The sequence below is a fragment of the Notolabrus celidotus genome, chromosome 2 (genome assembly GCF_009762535.1).
Source record: "Notolabrus celidotus isolate fNotCel1 chromosome 2, fNotCel1.pri, whole genome shotgun sequence".
Classification (NCBI taxonomy): domain Eukaryota; kingdom Metazoa; phylum Chordata; class Actinopteri; order Labriformes; family Labridae; genus Notolabrus; species Notolabrus celidotus.
The window spans coordinates 1,290,549-1,313,060 of NC_048273.1; the positions used below are offsets into that span (position 1 = coordinate 1,290,549).

Genomic DNA, 22,512 nt, shown 5'->3' on the forward strand with positions numbered 1-22,512 from the left:
AAACTGTGTCAAATATAGAGGAGTTTCTCTCTGACAGGCTGAGTTAAGAAAGTTTTTGGTGTGTATTTTTATTATTTTATCTTTTTTAAATTTAATTCAATTGTAAATGTTTTGTTTTATTTATTTGTAAAAAGACTCTGTTCAATATTAAACATAAACATTGCCATTTGATGCATTGTACCAGAGTTAGCTCAGAGCTAGCTGGTGAGAGTAGAACATCACCACACACAGGTTTTCAGTTTGTTTCTGAAGCTGCTGATAGAATTCAATTGTTATTCTTAATGTCATCTTGCAGGGCGAGGGTAAGTTGACAAACTGATGCAGTAAAGGTGAAGCTGAACTATTTAAAATCTTGTACATTGATGCAGATTTTAAAATAATGTCATATTTCCAAAGCTCAGAAGAAGATTTGTAAGATATTTAAATAAATGACTGTCAGCCTGATAATTCATCATTTGCAGTAAATCAGATTTTCATTGTTTCACATATGACCACTAGATGGCGCATGTGTCAATATTGTAAGGCAAGACATTGACTCATAAGTATACATTTTTTATAAGTTACAAATTTGTTTTCTAATTTCCTTTAGAACTACAAATATAAACTGTTAAAATCAAAATGTTAGTTGCATCAAATACCATGTAAATCAACCATTTTTTGAATGTCTATTTCAAGCCGATCTCAGGCGCCTGCTAAGATTAGTAGTCCTGTTTGTGTCCCACAAAGTCATTTTAAATTAAATGAAGGGGAGCCAGCTTCTCACTGCACTCACACTCTTCTAAAATATTAAATATGCCCACTGAAATACAAAATGTTTCTTTCCTGTTTCTACACAGATTAGATCTTCTGTTCGGTTTGAGGTGTTGTGCTGAGACCACCAGTTATTATCTTTATTTTTTAGATAACTGTCAGTCATTTCTTCTAAGAGTAGATCTCACACCTTTAAAGGTACATTGCTGCCCCCTACAGGACAAAGGATTGTATTGCATGTTCTCTGTATAATCACAGCAGCTCTCCAGCATCTACCAGATCTTACCTGTTTTTGATGTTATATGTTATTACAAAAACAAACTTCAGATGAAATGTTCTGATACAAATATATTTTATTAAAAAAATACAATAGTGACCAAATAAGGAAGGAGCAACAGGACACTTCTTAAACTGAGACACATGAATGTTTTGGAATAAACTCTTCAGAAGTCAAGATCATGATCAGGGACTTTTTTTTCACCGGGCGTCTCATCGTACTACAGATCATTCCAGCAAAAGAGGATATAACGATGGGGAAAGACATATTTCAAAGGTATAAACCTGTTCTGTGTCAGCTTACATGGATATTTATTAAAGTCCTGATACTGTTAGAAACTGAAGGTTGTTGTTTTCATCCCTTGTTCCGAGTTAACCGTGAGAGAGGAATCATGTTGAGTTCACAGCTGATGATCAAACTGTTTTTGGTATTTAAAGATAACAGAGTAACATAAAAACAAACAATGGACCTCATCAAGACTCATCCTACAGAAGTCAATCATAATAAAGAATCAAGCCTTGATTTCTTTTCATGGTTTGCCCCAAAAACTGTTAACTTAATGTAAAAAAGACTTCACCTGTTAAATCAGACATGAGAGCGGATCTGTAACTTAAACCCTCCTTGGCTTTAAAACAGTTTCAGATTCACACGTGATGCTCGTGTGTGTGAAGGATGAGGCGTCTGTGAAACCTCACGTTCAGACGCCGTACAGTTTATCTGTCTCAGTCACTGTCTGAGGATTCTTTGGAGCCGGACGATGAAGAGGGGGATGACTCCTGTTTCTTCTTCTTTGACTTCTTTTTGTGATTCTTCCCGTGTTCCTTTTTGTTCTTTTTGCTTTTCTTCTTGTGGCTCTTCAGCTTCTTCTTCTTCCCCTGCTCCTCCTCCTCCTCCTCTTGAGACGAAGAGTTGGACCTGCTGTGTTTCTTTTTCTTCTTTGTGGTCGTCTCATCGCTCGATGATGAAGCGGATCTAGTGGGAAGAAGAACACAAACATTAAGTCAAATGACGCAAAAAGCAAACTACTCTCAGGTTTTTTAAACACTCTGTATTAGTCATAAAAATAAATGACTTAGTAATTTAACTAAAGAGAAGTGACACGTATTCAGATCTGCAGAGACTTCATGGTGTTCCCACTCAAACTTTAAATATCTGAAAGTTTTACAGATGATAGAATTACACATCCTTAATTAAATGTCTGTTTAAATGTGTTTGCACAAAAACTACTCCAGCTGAAACACATTTGAAGAAAGTTACCTCTTTCTTGCCGATCTGTCTCTGCTCTTCTTCTGCTTGCGTCTCTTTTTCTTGTCATCATCGTCATCATCATGGGAACCTTCACAGAATGAAGACAGAACAGTCTTGACACATGTAACTGGAGTTACAGTTTAAAATTGGCACAAATCAAATCTAAAAACTCTTACAGCAGCAAAATAAAAACCATCTCTGTCCGAGGTGTCTTCTCCTGCTGCTGATCTATCATCTCATCCTCCATGATTAATCAATATCACCTCTGATTTGTCATGTTCTCAGTTGAAACATTATAAACACTTTCTGAGGATCATGATCTTTACCTCTGCGATGCTGGGCTCCTCGCCTCAGCTTCTCAGGTCTCTGAGCCGTCGGTACGTCGTCCTCGCTCTCCTCACTGCTGGTGCTGCTCACATCCAGGACGATGTCTTTCTGGGGGTCCACTCTGACGAAGTTTCTGCACTCAAAGGTTAAGTGGCCAGCTGTGGAATTAAACCCAGAAGAGAATGATTAAACGACTGTGACGAGACAAGGTCATTAAATGTTTATGTTTTTAACAAACACCCAAACTTTAGGAGACCGTTCAGTGGTTTTCTGTCGATCACCATCGTTTAACTTAAGCTTTTACTATTGAATTATTACCAGTCGGTCTACGTTCTAACCCGCACCTACGGTCAAGAGCTGTGGGTCATGACCAAAAGAATGAGATCACAGATGCAAGTGGCTGAAATGAGTTTCCTCCACTAGGCATCTGGGCTCAGCCCTAGAGAGAGGGTCAGGAGCTCATACATCCTGGAGAGGCTCAGAGTAGCTAAGGTGGTTCGTGTATCTGATAAGGATGCTCCTGGGCCTTTAGAGGTGTTCTGGACACTTCAGACTGCGAGAAGGACCTGGGTTAGATTCAGAACTCATTGGAGGGATTATATATCCCACCTGGTCTGGGATCGCCTCAGGATTCCCCAGGTGGAGCTGGAAAGTGTTGCTGGGGGAGGGATGTCTGTGCAACCTGCCTGGACTGTAGCCTCCCCAACCAACCCAGAGAAGAGGAAGTAAATGAATGGATGGATGGATGGATGGATGGATGGATGAATGGATGGATGGATGGATGGATGGATGGATGGATGGATGCAGGATGGATGGATGGATGGATGGATGCAAGGATGGATGGATGGATGGATGGATGCAAGGATGGATGGATGGATAGGTGGATAGATGGATTGATGGGTGGATGGATGGATGGATGGATGGATGGATAGATGGATGAATAGATGGATGGAAGGATGGATGGATGGATAGGTGGATAGATGGATGGATGGATGGATGGATGGATGGATGGATGGATGGATGAATAGATGGATGAATAGAAGGATGGATGGATGGATGGATAGGTGGATAGATAGATAGATGGATGGATGGGTGGATAGGTGGATAGATAGATAGATGGATTGATGGATGGATGGATGGATGGATGGATAGATGGATGAATAGATGGATGGACGGACGGACGGACGGACGGACGGATGGATGAATAGATGGATGAATAGAAGGATGGATGGATGGATGGATGGATGGATGGATGGACGGACGGACGGACGGACGGACGGATGGATGAATAGATGGATGAATAGAAGGATGGATGGATGGATGGATAGGTGGATAGATAGATAGATGGATGGATGGTGGATGGATGGATGGATGGATAGGTGGATAGATAGATAGATAGATGGATTGATGGGTGGATGGATGGATGGATGGATGGATAGATGGATGAATAGATGGATGGATGGATGGATGGATGGATGGATGGATGGATGGATGGATGGATGGACGGATGGATGGATAGATGGATGAATAGATGGATGGAGGGATGGATGGATGGATGGATGGATGGATGGATGGATGGATGGATGGATGGATGGACGGATGGATGGTTGGATGGATGGATGGATGGATGGACAGATGGATGGATGGATGGATGGATGAATAGATGGATGAATAGATGGATGAATAGATGGATGGATGGATGGATGGATGGATGGATGGATGGAGTTCGACACTAAGCAGCTCCACACATAAATACTCAAAGACTTCCTCTCTCACTAAAAACAACAACACATCATTAAGTCTGAGAGTCAGGCTTTACTCACGGTATCCACATTTCTTACATCCAGCCCGAATGTTGTCCTTGTTCGGCCCTGTGGATAACAGGAACATTCACATTCATCAATAAGACTTTAAAGTTAATAAAAACATGTTTCCAGCTGAGTTAGGGTTTAGAGTTTCTACACTGAGGCTCATTAAATTCATAGCATGAACTGATGCTAACTGTAGAGGAGCTAACACTATATGACAGCTTTATAGATGTAAACATGAGTAAATAACTGAGTAGAGAGATTTATAAATATGAGTCACTTTGTTTAAAGTGTACATACTGTCTGATCTCAGTAGTTATTGTACAGTAGTTCATACTGTGTTAGCTAACGTTAGATTAGCTTCCCTGTGTCCCTCCTCCTGAGAGCCGTTAAACCAGTTTAAACCAGTTTAATCCTGATAAAAGAACATCACATCCTGTTTTAAAGAACAGGTTAAATACCTGGAGCGGCCATGTCGTTCTCCACGGTGAGGCCGGATAATAAACACAACTAAGATGAGAAATGATGTTAGCGCGCTAATTTAACCACCTTCACACTAGTTCTCCCTCAAAACACCTCCGACCTGAAACACTCTACAGACTGAAGGTTCCGCGTCTTCTTCTGCACTTCCGCTCCAGACCGGCGAACCAGAGTTCATCGTTATCAGCGCCACCTGCTGGACTGGAGAAGAAGTGCAGGGCCCTGCTGTTAGACTGTGATAGTATTTATTTAGCCTGACTTGTTATGAAAGCATTTGTTGCAGTTTTTGGATCTGACTCTGAACAATTAGACCACAAAGTACATTACATTTAAGAAAGTGTGACTATGAATAGTGCCCTATTTCTACCATGTTAATTTTATTATATATCATGACTCACACTGTCTGAGTTATTAGTGTTGGCTGCTTTGTGGTGTATATTATGTATATGATATATTAAGTGGCGTTATGTCATGTCGTGTGTAATTTCTTGGAGCAGCTTCAGCTGACAAAGACCAGAAAGAGGGCCCACATCACACCCATTTTAAAGTCTCTGCATTGGCTTCCAGTATCTTTTATAACAGATTATTTTATTGGTTTTTAAATCTCTTAATGGCCTTGGCCCTTCTTATTTATCAGATTAGCTGTTATCATATGAGCCAGTGAGAGCCCTCAGGTCTTCAGGTAGTGGACTTTTAATGGGACCAAAAGCTAGAACTAAAACCCAAGGTGAGGCAGCTTTTTATCATTACACCCTACCTGAAGATCTGAGGGCTGCACAGTGCATCAACATTTTTAAAAGCAAACCCAAGACCGACCTTTTTAGTCTCGCTTTAAACTGAATATTATTCTTAAAACGGTTTTATTCATTTAGTTATTTATTATCTAGTTCAAATGTGTGTCACTTTCATTCTATTTTATTTAATTATGTACTTATTTATTCTATTTTTTAAGTATAGCATCTTATTTTCTTTTAATGGTTTAATATTTTAGTTTTTTATTTATTATTCTATTATTTTTTTTGGGGTGAGTTTAATTTCCTGTGTTCTTAAACTTAGGATTGTGGGTTGGGTTTTGGGGTCAGGGCTGGGGGTGGGATTAGGATGGGGGCTTCTTGTTTATATCTTTTTCTTAACTTATTCTATTTGAAGTTGTTTTTATTTACAGCACTTTGTGTTACAGTGTCATTGTATGAAAAGCGCTTTATAAATAAAGTCTGATTGATTGATTGATAGTTTCCTTTTAGCCCTGGACTATTATTACCATTATGACCATTGTTTAAGCATCGTCTTTATTTATTTTAGTTTTATTCTATATTATTCTATCTCCTTTTTTTATTATTGTAATCATCTGGTATTTATTTTATTTTAATTATTTTATTTTTTAATTTTTTAAATTATTTCCTATCACATTCCTCTCTCTTGTTTAAGTCTGTAAGTATCATTTTACCTCTTGCTGTGGTTTTTTGTCTCTCTGCACTTCAGGCTGCATGCTTGAATTCATGAAATGTGCTTTATCTGTTTTTAGGCTCCTCCTGCACGGCCCTGGTCTTGAGTAACTCCATGCATGGAGTTACCCTCTCATTTAAATAATGCTGAGGAATTTTCAGAAACAATATTTGCCGCTCGCCTGATTGCTTTCCCAGTAAAGCAGTTGTGGTTTTCGTTAGGGGTTAATTGAAGGCAGCCAGAGTCAGACTGGCAGATGGAAAATGTCGACAGATGTGGGGCCCCCAGACATGCCCTCATCATCGTGTCTGTGACTGTGCGACACACACACACACACACACACACACACAGAGAATCTCACTCATGGTCTTTTGATCATGCCATCTGCCCAAGTGACCGTTCTGCAGAGCGAACACTGTCTCTCTCTTTATGTATAATAAACTCTGATATAATCAGTGTTGCCTAATCAGATGATTCATCCTGATAAGCTAACATGCTGTTCTGCAGGAGGACTTTGATCTGCTGCACCTCACCTCTTTTTCTCTGCTCTTCCTGTCACCTCACATGCTTCAGAACACATGACTGTACTGTTTCTGAGAGGAGACACCAGCAAACCTGCAAGTCATGTCAGGAGTTTCATAAACACAGGCCAAGGAGGTTGAAAAATGAGAGGAATGAGTGTCCATAAAAGTTAATATGAGTATAGATAACAGGAACAGTTTATTATTCTCATGCTGCCTTCATGTTATTCTTATTTTTCTATGCTGATGTTTCATTTCAGTCTATCTGCAGTGTTTACTGTGTTTCCCTCAGATACACAGTAGCTCATGTAAAGTATTCTCCAAGCTTTAAAGCGAACGTCAGTCCTCATATCTGAGCTCGTTAAGGAGCATCATATATTTAACAAGGCTGAGATACAGTTCAAAGGAGCATGCTTTATCTCTGTGTGTGGGTTTACAGCCTCAGGTGAGAGATTAAAACCATGAGTAAACCTGGGCAGGTGTTTGCTGCATGGTGACTTTCTCTGTGGTCTCACTGTAATTCACTCTGCAGCCACTGGAAGGTGCAAAGAGCAGAAAGAAACACCCAGAGAGAGAGAGAGAGCTGTGAGAGACAGTTGTTTTATGTTGTGGCAGCTCAGACACAAGACCAACAAACGACACGCTATCACTCAAGCTTCAAGGAATATGAGTTTCAAAGCCAAGACAGGAAAGTGCAGCACGCACAGTCACCAGTTTATAACATTCAGTCTTTGGTCAGTCTGCACCAACACAGTGGAATAAATGCATACCTCCGTCTGAGCTGGATGAGGGCTTCTAATTTACTGTATATATCAGGTTACATTCACTTCATACAGTTTGACTCAGAGTAATCTGAAACTGTTATTCCAGATGTCTTTTTACAAGCTTTAGTCTCATGACCTGAGCGTTCACTCACTCATGCCTCCGTCTAGAATATTCCACTTATTCATTTTATGTCTTTAAGGTACGCTTAAGATCCAGTCCCCTCTTCCAGACAGGACTCAGTCTGATCTCATCTTAATCCACCATGAGCAGAGCACTTTGCAGCATTTAGCAAGTTACAGTGGCAAGGACAAACTTCCTTTAACAGGCAGAAACCTCCAGCAGGACCAGACTCATGTTAGACACACATCTGCTGAGACCGTGTTGGAGAGAGGGATAGAGGGAGATGAAGAGAGAGAGAGATGATAGTGGGGAGACTGATAGTAGTAGTTGTAGCAGCTGGAGTCTGGACCACGTCCACAGCAGCAGAGATCCAGAGGAACCTACGAGACAAGGGAGCTCAGGGACTCCAGAAAGGTCTAAGAAAAGAGAGAAGAGAGGGAGACCAGAAGAAAGAAAAAGAGGAGAGAAATGATGATGGAAAGGATACGATAAGAAGAGGAGACATAAAGGATGAAGAAACATGGAAGGGAGACAGAAGGAATGAAATAAAGAAGAAAAAGAAAGAAGGGATGAAATGAAGAAAGAAAGGAGGAAAGAAAGAGGGAATAAAATAAAGAAGAAGGAAAGAAAGAAAGAAAGAAGGAAGGAATGAAAGAAGGAAGGAAGGAAGGAAGGGAGGGAGGACGGAACTAGGGAAGGAAGGAAAGAGAAGGAATAGAAGAAGAAAGAAAGAAAGAAAGAAAGAAAGAAGAAAGAAAGAAGAAGAAGAAAAAAGAAAGAAAGAAAGAAAGAAAGAAAGAAAGAAAGAAGGAAAGAAGGAAATGAAGAAAGAAGGAATTGAAGAAGGAAGGAAGGAAGGAAGGAAGGAAGGAAGGAAGGAAGGAAAGAAAGAGAGAAAGAAAAAAAGAAGGAAGGAAGGAGGGAAGGAAGGAAGGAAGGAAGGAAGGAAGGAAGGAAGACCCAAAAAAGGAATCTACAGCAGAGATCCAGAGGAACCTACGAGACAAGGGAGCTCAGGGACTCCAGAAAGGTCTATGGTTAGTAACTTTAATGGGACAGGAAGAGTTAAAGTGAGAGACAGGCAGAGAGAGGAGAGAGAGGGAAAGACAGGATCCCAGTGTGTCAGTCTAAGCCTATAGCAGTGTCTAGTTTCTAGTTTCTGTAGTCCAGTAGTTGGTTGTCCCTGGGTGCTTTTGGTCCCCCTTAGAGCTTCTTGAGTCGTCTTTGTGCCTTGTGTCCTAAAGGAGTTTTCCAGCGTCTCTGAGAGTTTGTTTCTGATCAGGGGTTTAGTTTGGCTTACATAAGTTTTGTTTCTTATTCAGTGTTATTGTCTTTTTTCATCTCTTGAGATTTTCGTGGTTTTTCCTTTGGAGATAACTTTCAGAACCCTCCTCCAATACTTCTTTTCAACCGAGGCAGTTTCAGGGCCGGTTCGGAGCCAGCGCTCAATTGAGAACCGGTTTTTCATGTTTCAACTGCCAGTGAACCGGCTCCCGGCCAGGAAAACCAGTTCCAGAGCGGCTCCAACTCTCTGCTGGTCTAGAACCGCGAACCGCCGACTTCAGGGGCGAGGGGCGGGGTTGCCGTGATCAAAAACACAAACCAAATGTGTTTCCTCCATCGTCCTGCAGCGAAACAATAAAAGAGACTAATGGATTCCAAGTTCTCTTAGGGACCTCACGTGAGTATGAAAAGCCAGGAGCAGCACCAGCATTCATGCTGCTGTTGTCCTCCATCGTTGTTGTTGTTGTGAGGGAAAGTTCGCTCTAGCCCTGCTGGGAAAAGCGGTCACGTAAATCTGACGTCATGACGTGTCTCTTCCACGGGCTCGAGCGGGCGGAGAAACTAACGGGTGCCGTGTTGGTTCACGAGTTCAACCAGCTCTGAACCAGCGCGAGGACCAGCCCGGAAATACAACCCGGTTCACGTTGGTCCAAAAGAGGTACAAGGGTCCCACTCCCCTGCATCCTGACCCTGATAGGTTTAACCCTTTATTATTATTTCTGTAAGTTATATTTTTGGGCATTTTCGCCATTATTGGATTGGACAGCTGAAGAGAGACAGGAAGTGTGGGGAGCAGAGAGCGGGGGGGAGATATGCAGGAAAGGTCGAGGCCGGAAGTCAAACCTGCGACCACTACGACGAGGACTACGGTCTCTGCACATGGGCTCCTGCTGAGACCTCTAGGCCTACGGCGCCCCATCTTTCATTGTCTTTAAACAAGCGTGTTTATGAAGCGTTGATGCGTTGAACACATTTAAAGCAGCTTAGCAGACAGAAAGTTCTCCCCCAGAGAAAAACAAACTCTTGGCTCACAGTGACTGAGAGATGACACAGCGATGCTTTAAAGCGGTCACAAACGACAGAGTGTGCAGAAACAGCAGGGGTCACGTTTGAGGTGGGATTGATGAAGCTGTCTGATTGTGATGACTCATGCTCTTTAAACATTAAGATCACTCCCTGAAAAATGGATTCAATAAACTGTTGGCATGTGTGTAAATGAGCGACGCTGAAAACTAAAGCTTGAAACAATCAACACTTCACTGAGACGCTTCACGGCTGATTTAAAATGTATTTTCTTGTTTGGCAGATTTTTCATGGATTATTCAGATCCATTATTCATAGATTCTGACAAACATATGTCAAAGATGTGGCTTCAAACGGAGGCCTCGCTCAAAGCTCTCTGGTGGTTTCATGAACTTTCTCTCGCAGCTTGAATGTCATCGAGATGTTTGTTACCTCGACAAACATATGGAGCGCCATGTGTGTGTGATGGACTATTCTCAGATATTAAAGAAGAACGCTTTACTGAGAAGCTTTCCCTGCAAGTCTGTCTTCATTAGATTACATATTCCAGGAAGCAAACCTCCACCAAGGATTCATGAGACAGATCAGAGACTCTGCAGAGATGCTGGTGGCACAAAGGTTAACACTTAAACACCTCAAACACATCCAATAATTCAGATTTATCATTAAAGGTAAGGGACTCAAATAATATTACCCATCTTGGACAATGTTGATGTCCTCTATCAGTGCACGTCAGACACTGTTTTTAATTCTCTTTGTCACCTTGTATTACGGTGTCCATACTGAACACACCACCGCCTCATGTTTGAAGCACTTCATTGGCTTCAGCCTAAAACAAGAAAACTTCACTGGCTCCAGTTTGTTTTTAAATGACTAACAGTCCGCCCTGTCTAAAAGAGCTCCTGGTTCAATATTCATCTTCATATTCCCTCAGATATACTCAACATCCCTTCTTCACTGTCCCCAGAATCCATAAAGAAATCAGTCTCAGGTCATTCAAATTCAAAGCCCCGTCCGATTGGATTAATCTACCCCCTTCTCTTAAATCCATCCCCTCCATCCACTGCTTTAAATCCAATGTGTTTAATCATTTAAAAACAACCTGTTCCTGTTTCTGACATGTGTTAATGTGCTTTATTTATGCCTTTTTGTTTTGTTGATGCTTCTATTGTCAGGGTTTTGTTAATGGCGGGGTGCTGGGTGGTTCCAGGAGTGAGTAAGGTTGAGGGAGAGCTGTCTGTGTTTGTTGTGATTTACTGTTTTGTGTTTATTCATTTGCTTTGTGTTTTTGTTGGGACCACCTTGAAAACGAGATGCTATAAGGACTATAAGGACTGCAGAAAAAATCATGGGTGTCGACCTGCCCCACACATCCAGGACTTGTACCGGTCCCGGGCCAGGAAACGGGCAGGTAGCATCACCGCTGACCCCTCACACCCTGGACACAAATTCTTCAAACTCCTCCCCTACTGCAGGCGCTACAGATCACTGTGCGCCAAAACAACCCGCCATAAGAACAGCTTCTTCCCCCAGGTTGTCACTCTGATGAACACTAAACCAGAACAGTGTCACACCTGTTGGATCAACACTTTTAATGTAAAACTACCTCTGCACTATTATCATATTATTTCAGCCTGTACATATTAGTCATGTCTACTTGTTGTTCTTTTATAGCTAATGTTATTGTTATTGTCTTATTCTCATGCCTTGTACAAAGAGAGCACAAGGTCAATAAAGCTGATTCTGATTCTGATGCTGCATCTCAAGAGGCTATCCTATAATAAATAAATTACAAATGACAAATTCCATTCCTTCTACATCAAAAAGTAAAGAGATGACAAAAGTTATTGCATTAAAACCCGTGGTTATAAGTTTGGATGTGAGCAGGATACCAAAGCTCAAAGTAAATCCATTCAGTGGTTTCCAAAACATTCATTCGAACCAAAAGTATGTGCCGACGTGAGGGGAAAATTCAGATGTTACCAAAACCTGTAGGATTCATTCCCTCAGGGTCATGAGCGTCTTTATGATTCCATCCCTCCAGAGATGAATCCAGCAGAGAGGAGTTAAAGAGTCTGTGACGTCCTCAGAGAGAGAGAAGCACACGCTCAGGGATGTCAGGTGTGTGATGCGTTCATGTAAAAGACTTCACTGAAACTCTGAAAGCATTTTGAAATAACTCAGAGACATGTCCTCTGGATCAGTGTCGGTTAAAGATGCTCACTGAACATCTGTTTTGTGTCTGGGTTGCTTACTCATCTGTTGTGAAAATGCAACATCTGCAGCAGAGACAGAACAAAGGTGAGGTGAGGTTAGCTGCAGAGCGTTCAGGTCACCGATGATGACGCTCGTTGTTTTAACTTGAAACCCTGTTAATTCTAAATTTATCTCCAGTTTGCAGCCGCCTGGGTGGTCCTCCAGAAAACATCAACCCGTGCCGTATTGTTGCACGAGTGTGTGACCCGAATGCTTAAATTGCAAATGTAACGAGCGCAGCCAAACCGACTGAATGAGCGATACAGTCCATCTCCTGAGAGGCTCTGTCTGGTCAACACCTGGCGGACACTAAGCACGCCGCGGAGGATGTTTTTGGATAGAGGCCTGCCTGGGAAAATAAACCTATGTCTGACCTCAAGCGCCAGCCGTGGAGTCTCTCGACCTCACCACCTGACACAATGTTCCTCCCACAAGCTCAGGCATCACGCCTGGGTGGCCGTGAAGGAGGAGAAGGGAACTCTGCTTTCCTGTCAGGAGGGGAAACAAAGCCACAAAGAAGAGGAACAATACTGAGACGTTCAGATATTCCTCCATGATGGATTTATAATTTCATCATTTTCACTCTGCAGTTTTCCTGCTCTGACTTAAAGGAGGGGTTGGTGTTCAGATTTAGATCCACTTTTTGTTATACTGGTTAAAATGATCATTATGATCCACTATTCAGTCACTGGGATCCACTATTCAGTCACTGGGATCCACTATTCAGTCACTGGGATCCACTATTCAATCACTGGGATCCACTATTCAGTCACTGGGATCCGCTATTCAGTCACTGGGATCCACTATTCAGTCACTGGGATCCACTATTCAGTCACTGGGATCCACTATTCAGTCACTGGGATCCACTATTCAGTCACTGGGATCCACTATTCAATCACTGGGATCCACTATTCAGTCACTGGGATCCGCTATTCAGTCACTGGGATCCACTATTCAGTCACTGGGATCCACTATTCAGTCACTGGGATCCACTATTCAGTCACTGGGATCCACTATTCAGTCACTGGGATCCGCTATTCAGTCACTGGGATCCACTATTCAGTCACTGGGATCCACTATTCAGTCACTGGGATCCACTATTCAGTCACTGGGATCCACTATTCAGTCACTGGGATCCACTATTCAATCACTGGGATCCACTATTCAGTCACTGGGATCCACTATTCAGTCACTGGGATCCACTATTCAGTCACTGGGATCCACTATTCAATCACTGAGATCCACTATTAAGTCACTGAGATCCACTATTAAGTCACTGGGATCCACTATTCAATCACTGGGATCCACTATTCAGTCACTGGGATCCACTATTCAGTCACTGGGATCCACTATTCAGTCACTGGGATCCACTATTCAATCACTGGGATCCACTATTCAATCACTGGGATCCACTATTCAATCACTGAGATCCACTATTCAGTCACTTGGATCCACTATTCAATCACTGGGATCCACTATTCAATCACTGGGATCCACTATTCAATCACTGGGATCCACTATTCAATCACTGGGATCCACTATTCAGTCACTGGGATCCACTATTCAGTCACTGGGATCCACTATTCAATCACTGAAATCCGCTATTCAGTCACTGGGATCCGCTATTCAGTCACTGGGATCCACTATTCAGTCACTGGGATCCACTATTCAGTCACTGGGATCCACTATTCAGTCACTGGGATCCACTATTCAGTCACTGGGATCCACTATTCAGTCACTGGGATCCACTAGTCAGTCACTGGGATCCACTATTCAGTCACTTGGATCCACTATTCAGTCACTGGGATCCACTATTCAGTCACTGGGATCCACTAGTCAGTCACTGGGATCCACTATTCAGTCACTTGGATCCACTATTCAGTCACTGGGATCAGCTATTCAGTCACTGGGATCCGCTATTCAGTCACTGGGATCCACTAGTCAGTCACTGGGATCCACTAGTCAGTCACTGGGATCCACTATTCAGTCACTGGGATCCACTAGTCAGTCACTGGGATCCACTATTCAGTCACTGGGATCCACTATTCAGTCACTGGGATCCACTATTCAGTCACTGGGATCCACTATTCAGTCACTGGGATCCACTAGTCAGTCACTGGGATCCACTAGTCAGTCACTGGGATCCACTATTCAGTCACTGGGATCCACTATTCAGTCACTGGGATCCACTATTCAGTCACTGGGATCCACTATTCAGTCACTGGGATCCACTAGTCAGTCACTGGGATCCACTATTCAGTCACTGGGATCCACTATTCAGTCACTGGGATCCACTATTCAGTCACTGGCTGCAGTAACAAGTTTAACCACATGTGGGGACCTTTCATGGAGCACTTTCAGCAACTTCAGTCAGTTTAAGAAGCGCCCTCCTTTGTCTCTGTCTTTGACCTTACAGTTTTCATCTCTATAGTCTTTTTATTTTTCTTATTTGTATTTGTTTACACTCTTTATTCTTTATTGTTATGTCTATTACCTTTGTAATCCTCGAAAACAACTGATGACCTGACTTCCAGCACTTGAACACAGTTTACTCCAGGACTGTTTTTTACTAAATGTTTGCACTATGGAGCCACTACACGGACATTGGGACTGTTGGGTTATGAGGGATGGGTTTTGTGTTAGAACCAGCTGATCTCATCGTGCAGTTTTCTGTGTACATTTGTCTTTTTGTTTTTGTGTGAAAATCAATAAAAATTATTGAAGTAAAAAGCAAAAAAGTAGAAGGCAAAGCTCTCAATTTACCGGTCAATCTACGTTCCGACCCTCACCTGTGATCACGAGCTGTGGGTAGTGACCGAAAGAACAAGATCACGAATACAGGCGGCTGAAATGAGCTTTCTCCGCAGGGTGTCTGGGCTCAGACTTAGAGAGAGGGTCAGGAGCTCAGACATCCGGGAGAGGCTCAAAGTAGAGCCGCTGCTCCTCCGGATCGAGAGGAGCCAGATGAGGTGGTTCGGGCATCTGGTTAGGATGCCTCCCGGACGTCTCCCTGGGGAGGTGTTTCGGGCATGTCCGACTGGGAGGAGGCCACGGGGAAGACCCAGGACACGCTGGCGAGACTATGTCTCTCAGCTGGCCTGGGAGCGCCTCGGTATCCTCCCAGAAGAGCTGGTGGAAGTGACCGGGGAGAGGAGTGTCTGGGCTTCCCTGCTGAGGCTGCTGCCCCCCGAGACCTGGACCCAGATAAGCAGAAGAAGATGGATGGATGAAGTAAAAACTGATCTTTATGTCCTGATGGTAATCAATACATAATGTGTTCTTAAAAAAGAAGTAAAAAAAGCTGCTATCTACAGCCGGAGTAAACATGGGAAAACACCAACCAATCCCTGCCATCAGGAGCCAAATCATGAAACCAATCAGATCCCGTCCTGCCGTTCTGCCCGCCTCCTGCAGAGCGTTCACTCCCCGTCTCCTGCCTCTGCTTCCCCTGACTCTACTTCCTGCCCCTCTCGCTCCACCTCGGGCCTGTCCCCTCTGACCCCATGAGGGTCTTTGCTCAGGACTGTAGTCCGGATCAGAGTCTAAAGAGCTCTCACCACGGGGGCTCTGACAAGCAGAAGAATGAATGACATTCAGTAAGTCCTACAGAAATGTAGATGTACTGTAGGGATGACGAGCCGATTGGTGAACATGTTGATCTTTAATAACCGGTCACTGTCAGCCGTTACCACGACAACCAACAAAACAACAATCAATGTTTGAATGAATGAAGAACTTCTCCTCTTTTCTCTCCTCTCTCCCGCTCACTGTGAGGTGAGCGAGAAAAAGTGAGAAGTACATGTGGTGAGTCATTCTCTTCTTCTGCATTTCATTTTTCTTCTGCCTGATTTTTGATGTGAAGAGCCAAACTGTGGTTTCTGTGAGGTTTACTCATATGAGGTTACATAATGTTACAGTAAGGATTAAAGGGAGGATACACACTTTCTGCATTTACAGTTGAATCAGAATATAAGCTGAGTTCACACATCATGCTCACACCACCATGGCACCGTACACCTGTCCCTTATTTAGGAGTGAGAGAGTTGGCAACCCTAGATAACTGGACTCTTTAAATAATAATCATTCCTCTTCTCAGCCTGTGTTTTCCTTCGGCCTGTGCTAAACGTTATTTTTTAACATGATTCAGTGGATCTCTGGAGTTTGGATCCGGTCATGTTCAGAGTTTTGCTCTAACAGCAGATGGGATTGATTTGTTTTGAATGACTCGTCTGCATGCAGCTGAAGTGTGGCTACTCTCCCTCTCCCCCCTCTGTCTTCCCACCTTCCTTCCTCCCTCCCGGCTCTCTGTTTCTCCCCCCCAGAAGGTTCCCGTGCATGTGTGATGACTTCTGTAATGAGGACTCTTTGATGTGGAGATCTGGGCTAAGCAGAGTGCTTAGTTGAGCTGGGGGGCGAGGAATGCCAGGCAGGTACACCACAGTTCATTAAAAGTCTTGTTTTCTCCCGTCAGACCGGACTCCACCGTCCTGAATACCAACGTCTCTCCCTGTCCTGCTCTTCAGTCCACTTTTGAATCACTGCTGGAGTTTATTTACACGCCTGTCTGTGTAACGCAGAGCTTGTTTCTGTTTATTCCCCCTGCATTCCATAAACCCTTTGTCCCACTTTGGGCTCCTCTGAAACCAATTCAGACATTTCCTGCAGCAAAGTACAAAGCCTCAACCTGTGTGAGCTGCTGACAGACGTGTGTCCACACAGGACGGAGAGAGAGAGAGAGAGAGAGAGAGACACTCTGTCAAAGAGGTAGATGGACGGCACGGGGAGGGAGAGAGGCCCGCTCTCTGATTTGATGAATGTTTCTGACGCACACCGGTGGAAAGGTGAGTGCTGCTGGTGATGCAGATGTGAGTCCAAATAAGTGTGTCCCCCTTCTTCTCTGCCTCAAACAAAAGATGCACACCAAGGCTGCAAAGTGTTAGCTGTGAGAGGAGGAGGATCATTCATTTATTACCTCTCGGATACCTTGGAGGTGAGAAACTTTGCATGCTGTTTGTTGCACGGGGAAGTGAATGCATGGAACTGAAGACCTCAGGAGGAGAGGAAAGAGAGGAGCCGGATGTTTTTCAGAATGATACAGCTGATAGGTTTCCTTCTCCTCGCCGGATGTGGCCGTGCAGGTGAGTCAGAGTGCTTTGTTTGTCATGTTGCTAAGACAGAGAGGAGTAAGTGTGAAGGGTAACAAACCGACAGCCATGAGCAAATATTTGATGTGGTCACCATGAGCCCATGAAAGCATTTCTTTATGACATGATGTCAAATGCAATATATTCTTCAATGCACACAGTAAAAGTGGAGCTGAACGGCAATTTACTTCTTTCCATGTCATAACTTTGAGCTCTGAAGTCAGACATAACAAAGTGTAGACAATTATAACACATCACAGGGACGCAGGGAGACATGTTTGCTTTCATACATGCACACTAACATCTGTGTCACACACACACACACACACACTTAAACACACACACACACACACACACACACACACACGCTCGCTGCCTTTCTTGTGCAAAAAGCATCGTTTTGGGTTTCACTCTCCTCCTCATGTTTTCGGCTAAACGTTAATTAACTCATGCACCATTTCACCCACAAACACACACACACACACACACACCCCCACACACACACACACACACACACACACACACACTCACACACACACACACACACACACACTGCGCTTTAATTAGAGTAAACATATTCTCCATATTTTCTTTACAAGTCCAATTAAAATCTAAGAGGGGGCACTTCTCTGAGCTGTCAGACTGTTTGATGTGGAGGTAGCCATCTCTGGGTCCCGGGTCTCTCAGCACATCTCTTCTAATTGTCCCCCGATCGAGGCGCACGTCTGAACGTCTGCACGTCTGACCGTCTGCAGTAAAACCTTTTATGAGTGGTCGTCCAAAGGCTCAGAGACGGGGTCACAGCCTCCAGCCCGGCACATAAAGCGGGGTTACATCATTTATGGTCCTGACTAAAGAAGTGATGAAGATATATTCATCATGTGTGTGTGTGTGTGTGTGTGTGTGTGAGGGATGAGGGGGTCATAAAGAGGCCAGAATAGATCTCAGGCATCATCACAGACTCAGTTTAACAGTTCCACCAGCGCTCTCTGTTTTTATCCTCTCTGAGATCTGGCAGTCAGTCCGTCTCTCCCTCCCTTCATCTCCTCCATCCAGGACTCTCTCCTCCAGTACCCCCGGCCTTCCTGGAATACCTCCGTCCTTTCTCCACCTTTAACAGACTCAGGAAAGAGATTTCCTCCTCCTTTGAACTCGTAGCCGTGTGGTCTGGCACCACCCTCGTGTTCATCCTCACTTTGACAACCTGAACCCAAACATTTCCCCACACCAGTTGTAATCTAGGCGCAGAATCTGGCTCAGCACTGTAATTTACAGAGTCTATAGGTTAGAGGAGCGCTGTTAGTCAAACGCAGAGAGGAGGGGAGGAGGGGAGGGGGGTGTAACGTTTGTAATTTACTTTAAGGGGGAGTATGACTCAGGCTCCAGATGCTGGAGAGAGGGAGGTGTGTAACCATAAAACCAGCGTTTATTTCTATCCACTTTAAAAAGATCTGTTTTAGGTTCTTTAGATATCGAGCATGCAGGGGAACCCCTCAAACCCCACTGCCATGGATGTCCCAGCATGCATTGGACAACTTTTATCTTATGCTTCTTCCTCACTTTACTTTTCTAAGTTATATTAAATATCATACTTCCGTTTATTGACAGGACAGAGACAGAGACAGAGACAGGAGAGTAGAGAGCAGCTGCAAATGGTTGAGGCTGAGATTTGAACCAGTGACTGCTGCAACATGATACATCATGTTTGCTTAAATCAGTTGTTCTCAAAGTGGGGTCCTGGGACCCCTGGGGGTCCACGAACCATAGCGTGGGGGTCCGTGAAATAATTTGAATACATTTCTAAAAATGATAAATTGTGCTGTGTCATTACAAACAGCATATACACCATTGTTCTGATACCATCTGGTGTCTGAAGGGATATGTGTGTCTTGCTACTGTTAATGTTCTGAAAGCGTTTCAGATCAATTAGTTGAAAAGTATAAATGCTGTCATTGAGAGCCGGATCTTTAGACTCGGCTCCCAAAGAAGAGCCGGATCTTTAGACTCCTGAACGGCTCTTAATTTAGGATCTTTTGTACCCGAATGTTTTACCTTAACTTTACAAAAATAATGGTTTGTGTTGAAAACACTTTAACTGTGTTTTTATGAGAAGACTTATAACTGACCAATTCTGTTACAAAACCATTCTTACCCTAACACTAGGATTAGAGTTAGGGTTAGGATTAGGGTTAGGGTTAGGGTTAGGGTTAGGGTTAGGATTGGGATTAGGGTTAGGGTTGGGATTAGGGTTAGGATTAGGGTTAGGGTTAGGGTTGGGATTAGGGTTAGGGTTAGGGTTGGGATTAGGGTTAGGGTTGGGATTAGGGTTAGGGTTAGGGTTGGGATTAGGGTTAGGGTTAGGGTTGGGATTAGGGTTAGGGTTAGGGTTAGGGTTAGGGTTAGGGTTGGGATTAGGGTTAGGGTTAGGGTTGGGATTAGGGTTAGGGTTAGGGTTAGGGTTGGGATTAGGGTTGGGATTAGGGTTAGGGTTAGGGTTAGGGTTAGGGTTGGGGTTAGGGTTAGGGTTAGGGTTAGGGTTAGGGTTGGGATTAGGGTTAGGGTTAGGGTTAGGGTTAGGGTTGGGGTTAGGGTTAGGGTTAGGGTTGGGATTAGGGTTAGAGTTAGGGTTAGGGTTGGGATTAGGGTTAGGGTTGGGATTAGGGTTAGAGTTAGGGTTAGAGTTAGGGTTAGGGTTGGGATTAGGGTAAGGGTTAGGGTTAGGGTTAGGGTTGGGATTAGGGTTAGGGTTAGGGTTGGGATTAGGGTTAGGGTTAGGGTTAGGGTTAGGGTTGGGATTAGGGTTAGGGTTAGGGTTAGGGTTGGGATTAGGGTTAGGGTTAGGGTTAGGGTTGGGATTAGGGTTAGGGTTAGGGTTAGGGTTGGGATTAGGGTTAGGGTTAGGGTTAGGGTTAGGATTAGGGTTAGGGTTAGGGTTAGGGTTAGGGTTAGGATTAGGGTTAGGGTTAGGGTTAGGGTTAGGATTAGGGTTAGGGTTAGGGTTGGGATTAGGGTTAGGGTTAGGGTTAGGGTTGGGATTAGGGTTAGGGTTAGGGTTAGGGTTGGGATTAGGGTTAGGGTTGGGATTAGGGTTAGGGTTAGGGTTGGGATTAGGGTTAGGGTTAGGGTTGGGATTAGGGTTAGGGTTAGGTTTAGGGTTAGGATTAGGGTTAGGGTTAGGGCTAGGGTTAGGATCAGGGTTAGGGTTAGGGTTGGGATTAGGGTTAAGGTTAGGGTTAGGGTTAGGGTTAGGATTAGGGTTAGGGTTAGGGTTGGGATTAGGGTTAGGGTTAGGGTTAGGGTTAGGATTAGGATTAGGGTTAGGGTTAGGATAAGGGTTACCAGAACCAAACTCAAGCAACCGAACCAGAACCGGACCAGAACCGGATCAGAACCGGATCAGAACCGAACCTGAACCGGACCAGAACCGGATCAGAACCGAACCAGAACCGGATCTGAACCGAACCAGAACCGAACCAGAACCGAACCAGAACCGAACCAGAACCGAACCGAACCAGAACCGGATCAGAACCGGATCAGAACCGAACCAGAACCGGATCAGAACCGAACCAGAACCGAACCAGAACCGAACCAGAACCGAACCGAACCAGAACCGGATCAGAACCGGATCAGAACCGAACCAGAACCGAACCAGAACCGAACCAGAACCGAACCAGAACCGAACCAGAACCAAAACAGAACCAAAACAGAACCCATCTGAAGCAAACAGAACCAGAACCAAACTGGAGCAAACATTATTTATATCCTCAGCTTGGATGGTCTGATCCGGTTTCTCCTCTCAGTGAGTATTTGCCAGGTCTTCGAGAAGAACCCTAACCCTCACAGATACACAGCCTCCCCTCCATCACCTGTATCCTATATCCTCAGGGATATAGGATACAGGTGATTGCTGACCAATCAAAACAAAGTTCTGCTGTGAGCAGAGCTGGGGCTGAGCACTGAGAGAGCTAAGCAGGGAAAGGAACAAACTGGGAGCCGGCTCTCTCTCTGGATGTGAGCCGGCTCTTCTGATCCACTATAAAGCATCGACTCTCAGAGCCGCAGCTTTTAATCATGACATCACTAATGTGTTTAATCTGTGTTACAGTTATGAGGGGGTCCTTGGACAAGGAGAGGGGCCTGATAACTGAAGGCTCTACCTCCCATACTACTTTTAGAGACTTTGAAGCAAGGAGGACAAAGATTCAACTTTTGGCGTTCATGTAACCTTTGTTGAAGGCAGCATGGGTCACATGTCAAACGTTCATCCTCCTCCATCACTTTATATGAGTTAGCAGAAATCCCAGACTTCAAATAAACATTAATATTGTTGTTTAGTTGTCGTATTCTTCATTTAAGATTTAAAATGTTCAGGATTTGATTCAGGTTCACAAACAGGTGCGTTCTTTATTCAGTCAATGGAACAGAGTAACACATGATGAACCACGACCCCCCACTGGAAGGTTTCCTCTGCTCTGTGATGTCAAGAGTGACCACGAGTCACCATCTGCTGCACTAAAAATATCCCTGATCTGCTCCTTCACCATCAGAGACCGGAGATGAGTTTATTTATTTATTTATGATAGATTTGATGCTTCCATTAAAGGAAGACGTGGATGAAATATGTGAAAAGAAGAGCAGGATCTCTCAGTGCTTTGAAATAAGAAGAGTCTTTGAATTCATTGTAAATATAATCTATAAACTCTGATGATAACACGGCTCTCTTGATTCTTCTGATGTGTATGAAAGGTGAACTCTGGGATGTGATTTCTCAGACTGTTGTCATGTGTTTCTTTGTTTACCTTCGTCTCCTACATTCCCAGGCGTTCGTCTCTTTCCCACGAGCGCTCCAGCCCGCCGTGTAATCATCCAACAAAAGGTACCGAGCTCTTCTGGGTGGATGGATGATCCATGCTGAGACTGAAAACAGCCACCAGGTGTTTACACTTGTCTTGTGCAGGAAACTAATTTGGCTTTCCCAGCATTAGCTCCACTTTCTCTCAGTGGCAAACACATAACAAACGGACGGACAGACATGCCCTCACAAGCTCTCCCTGCTCCTGCAC

The 22,512-nt window shown here is 43.9% G+C and overlaps 1 protein-coding gene across 1 annotated transcript; it reads right to left on the reverse strand.

Annotated features, from left to right (window-relative positions):
* Window positions 1-1,085: 1,085 nt before the first annotated feature.
* Window positions 1,086-5,027, reverse strand: srek1ip1 (SREK1-interacting protein 1). The gene is made up of 5 exons (XM_034674340.1): window positions 4,872-5,027; window positions 4,426-4,473; window positions 2,602-2,760; window positions 2,285-2,363; window positions 1,086-1,999 (listed from the first exon to the last, which is right to left on the reverse strand). The coding sequence occupies exons 1-5, from the start codon at window positions 4,882-4,884 to the stop codon at window positions 1,750-1,752; spliced, it is 549 nt and encodes a 182-aa protein (XP_034530231.1). The 5' UTR covers window positions 4,885-5,027; the 3' UTR covers window positions 1,086-1,749.
* Between the last annotated feature and the right edge of the window lie 17,485 nt (window positions 5,028-22,512).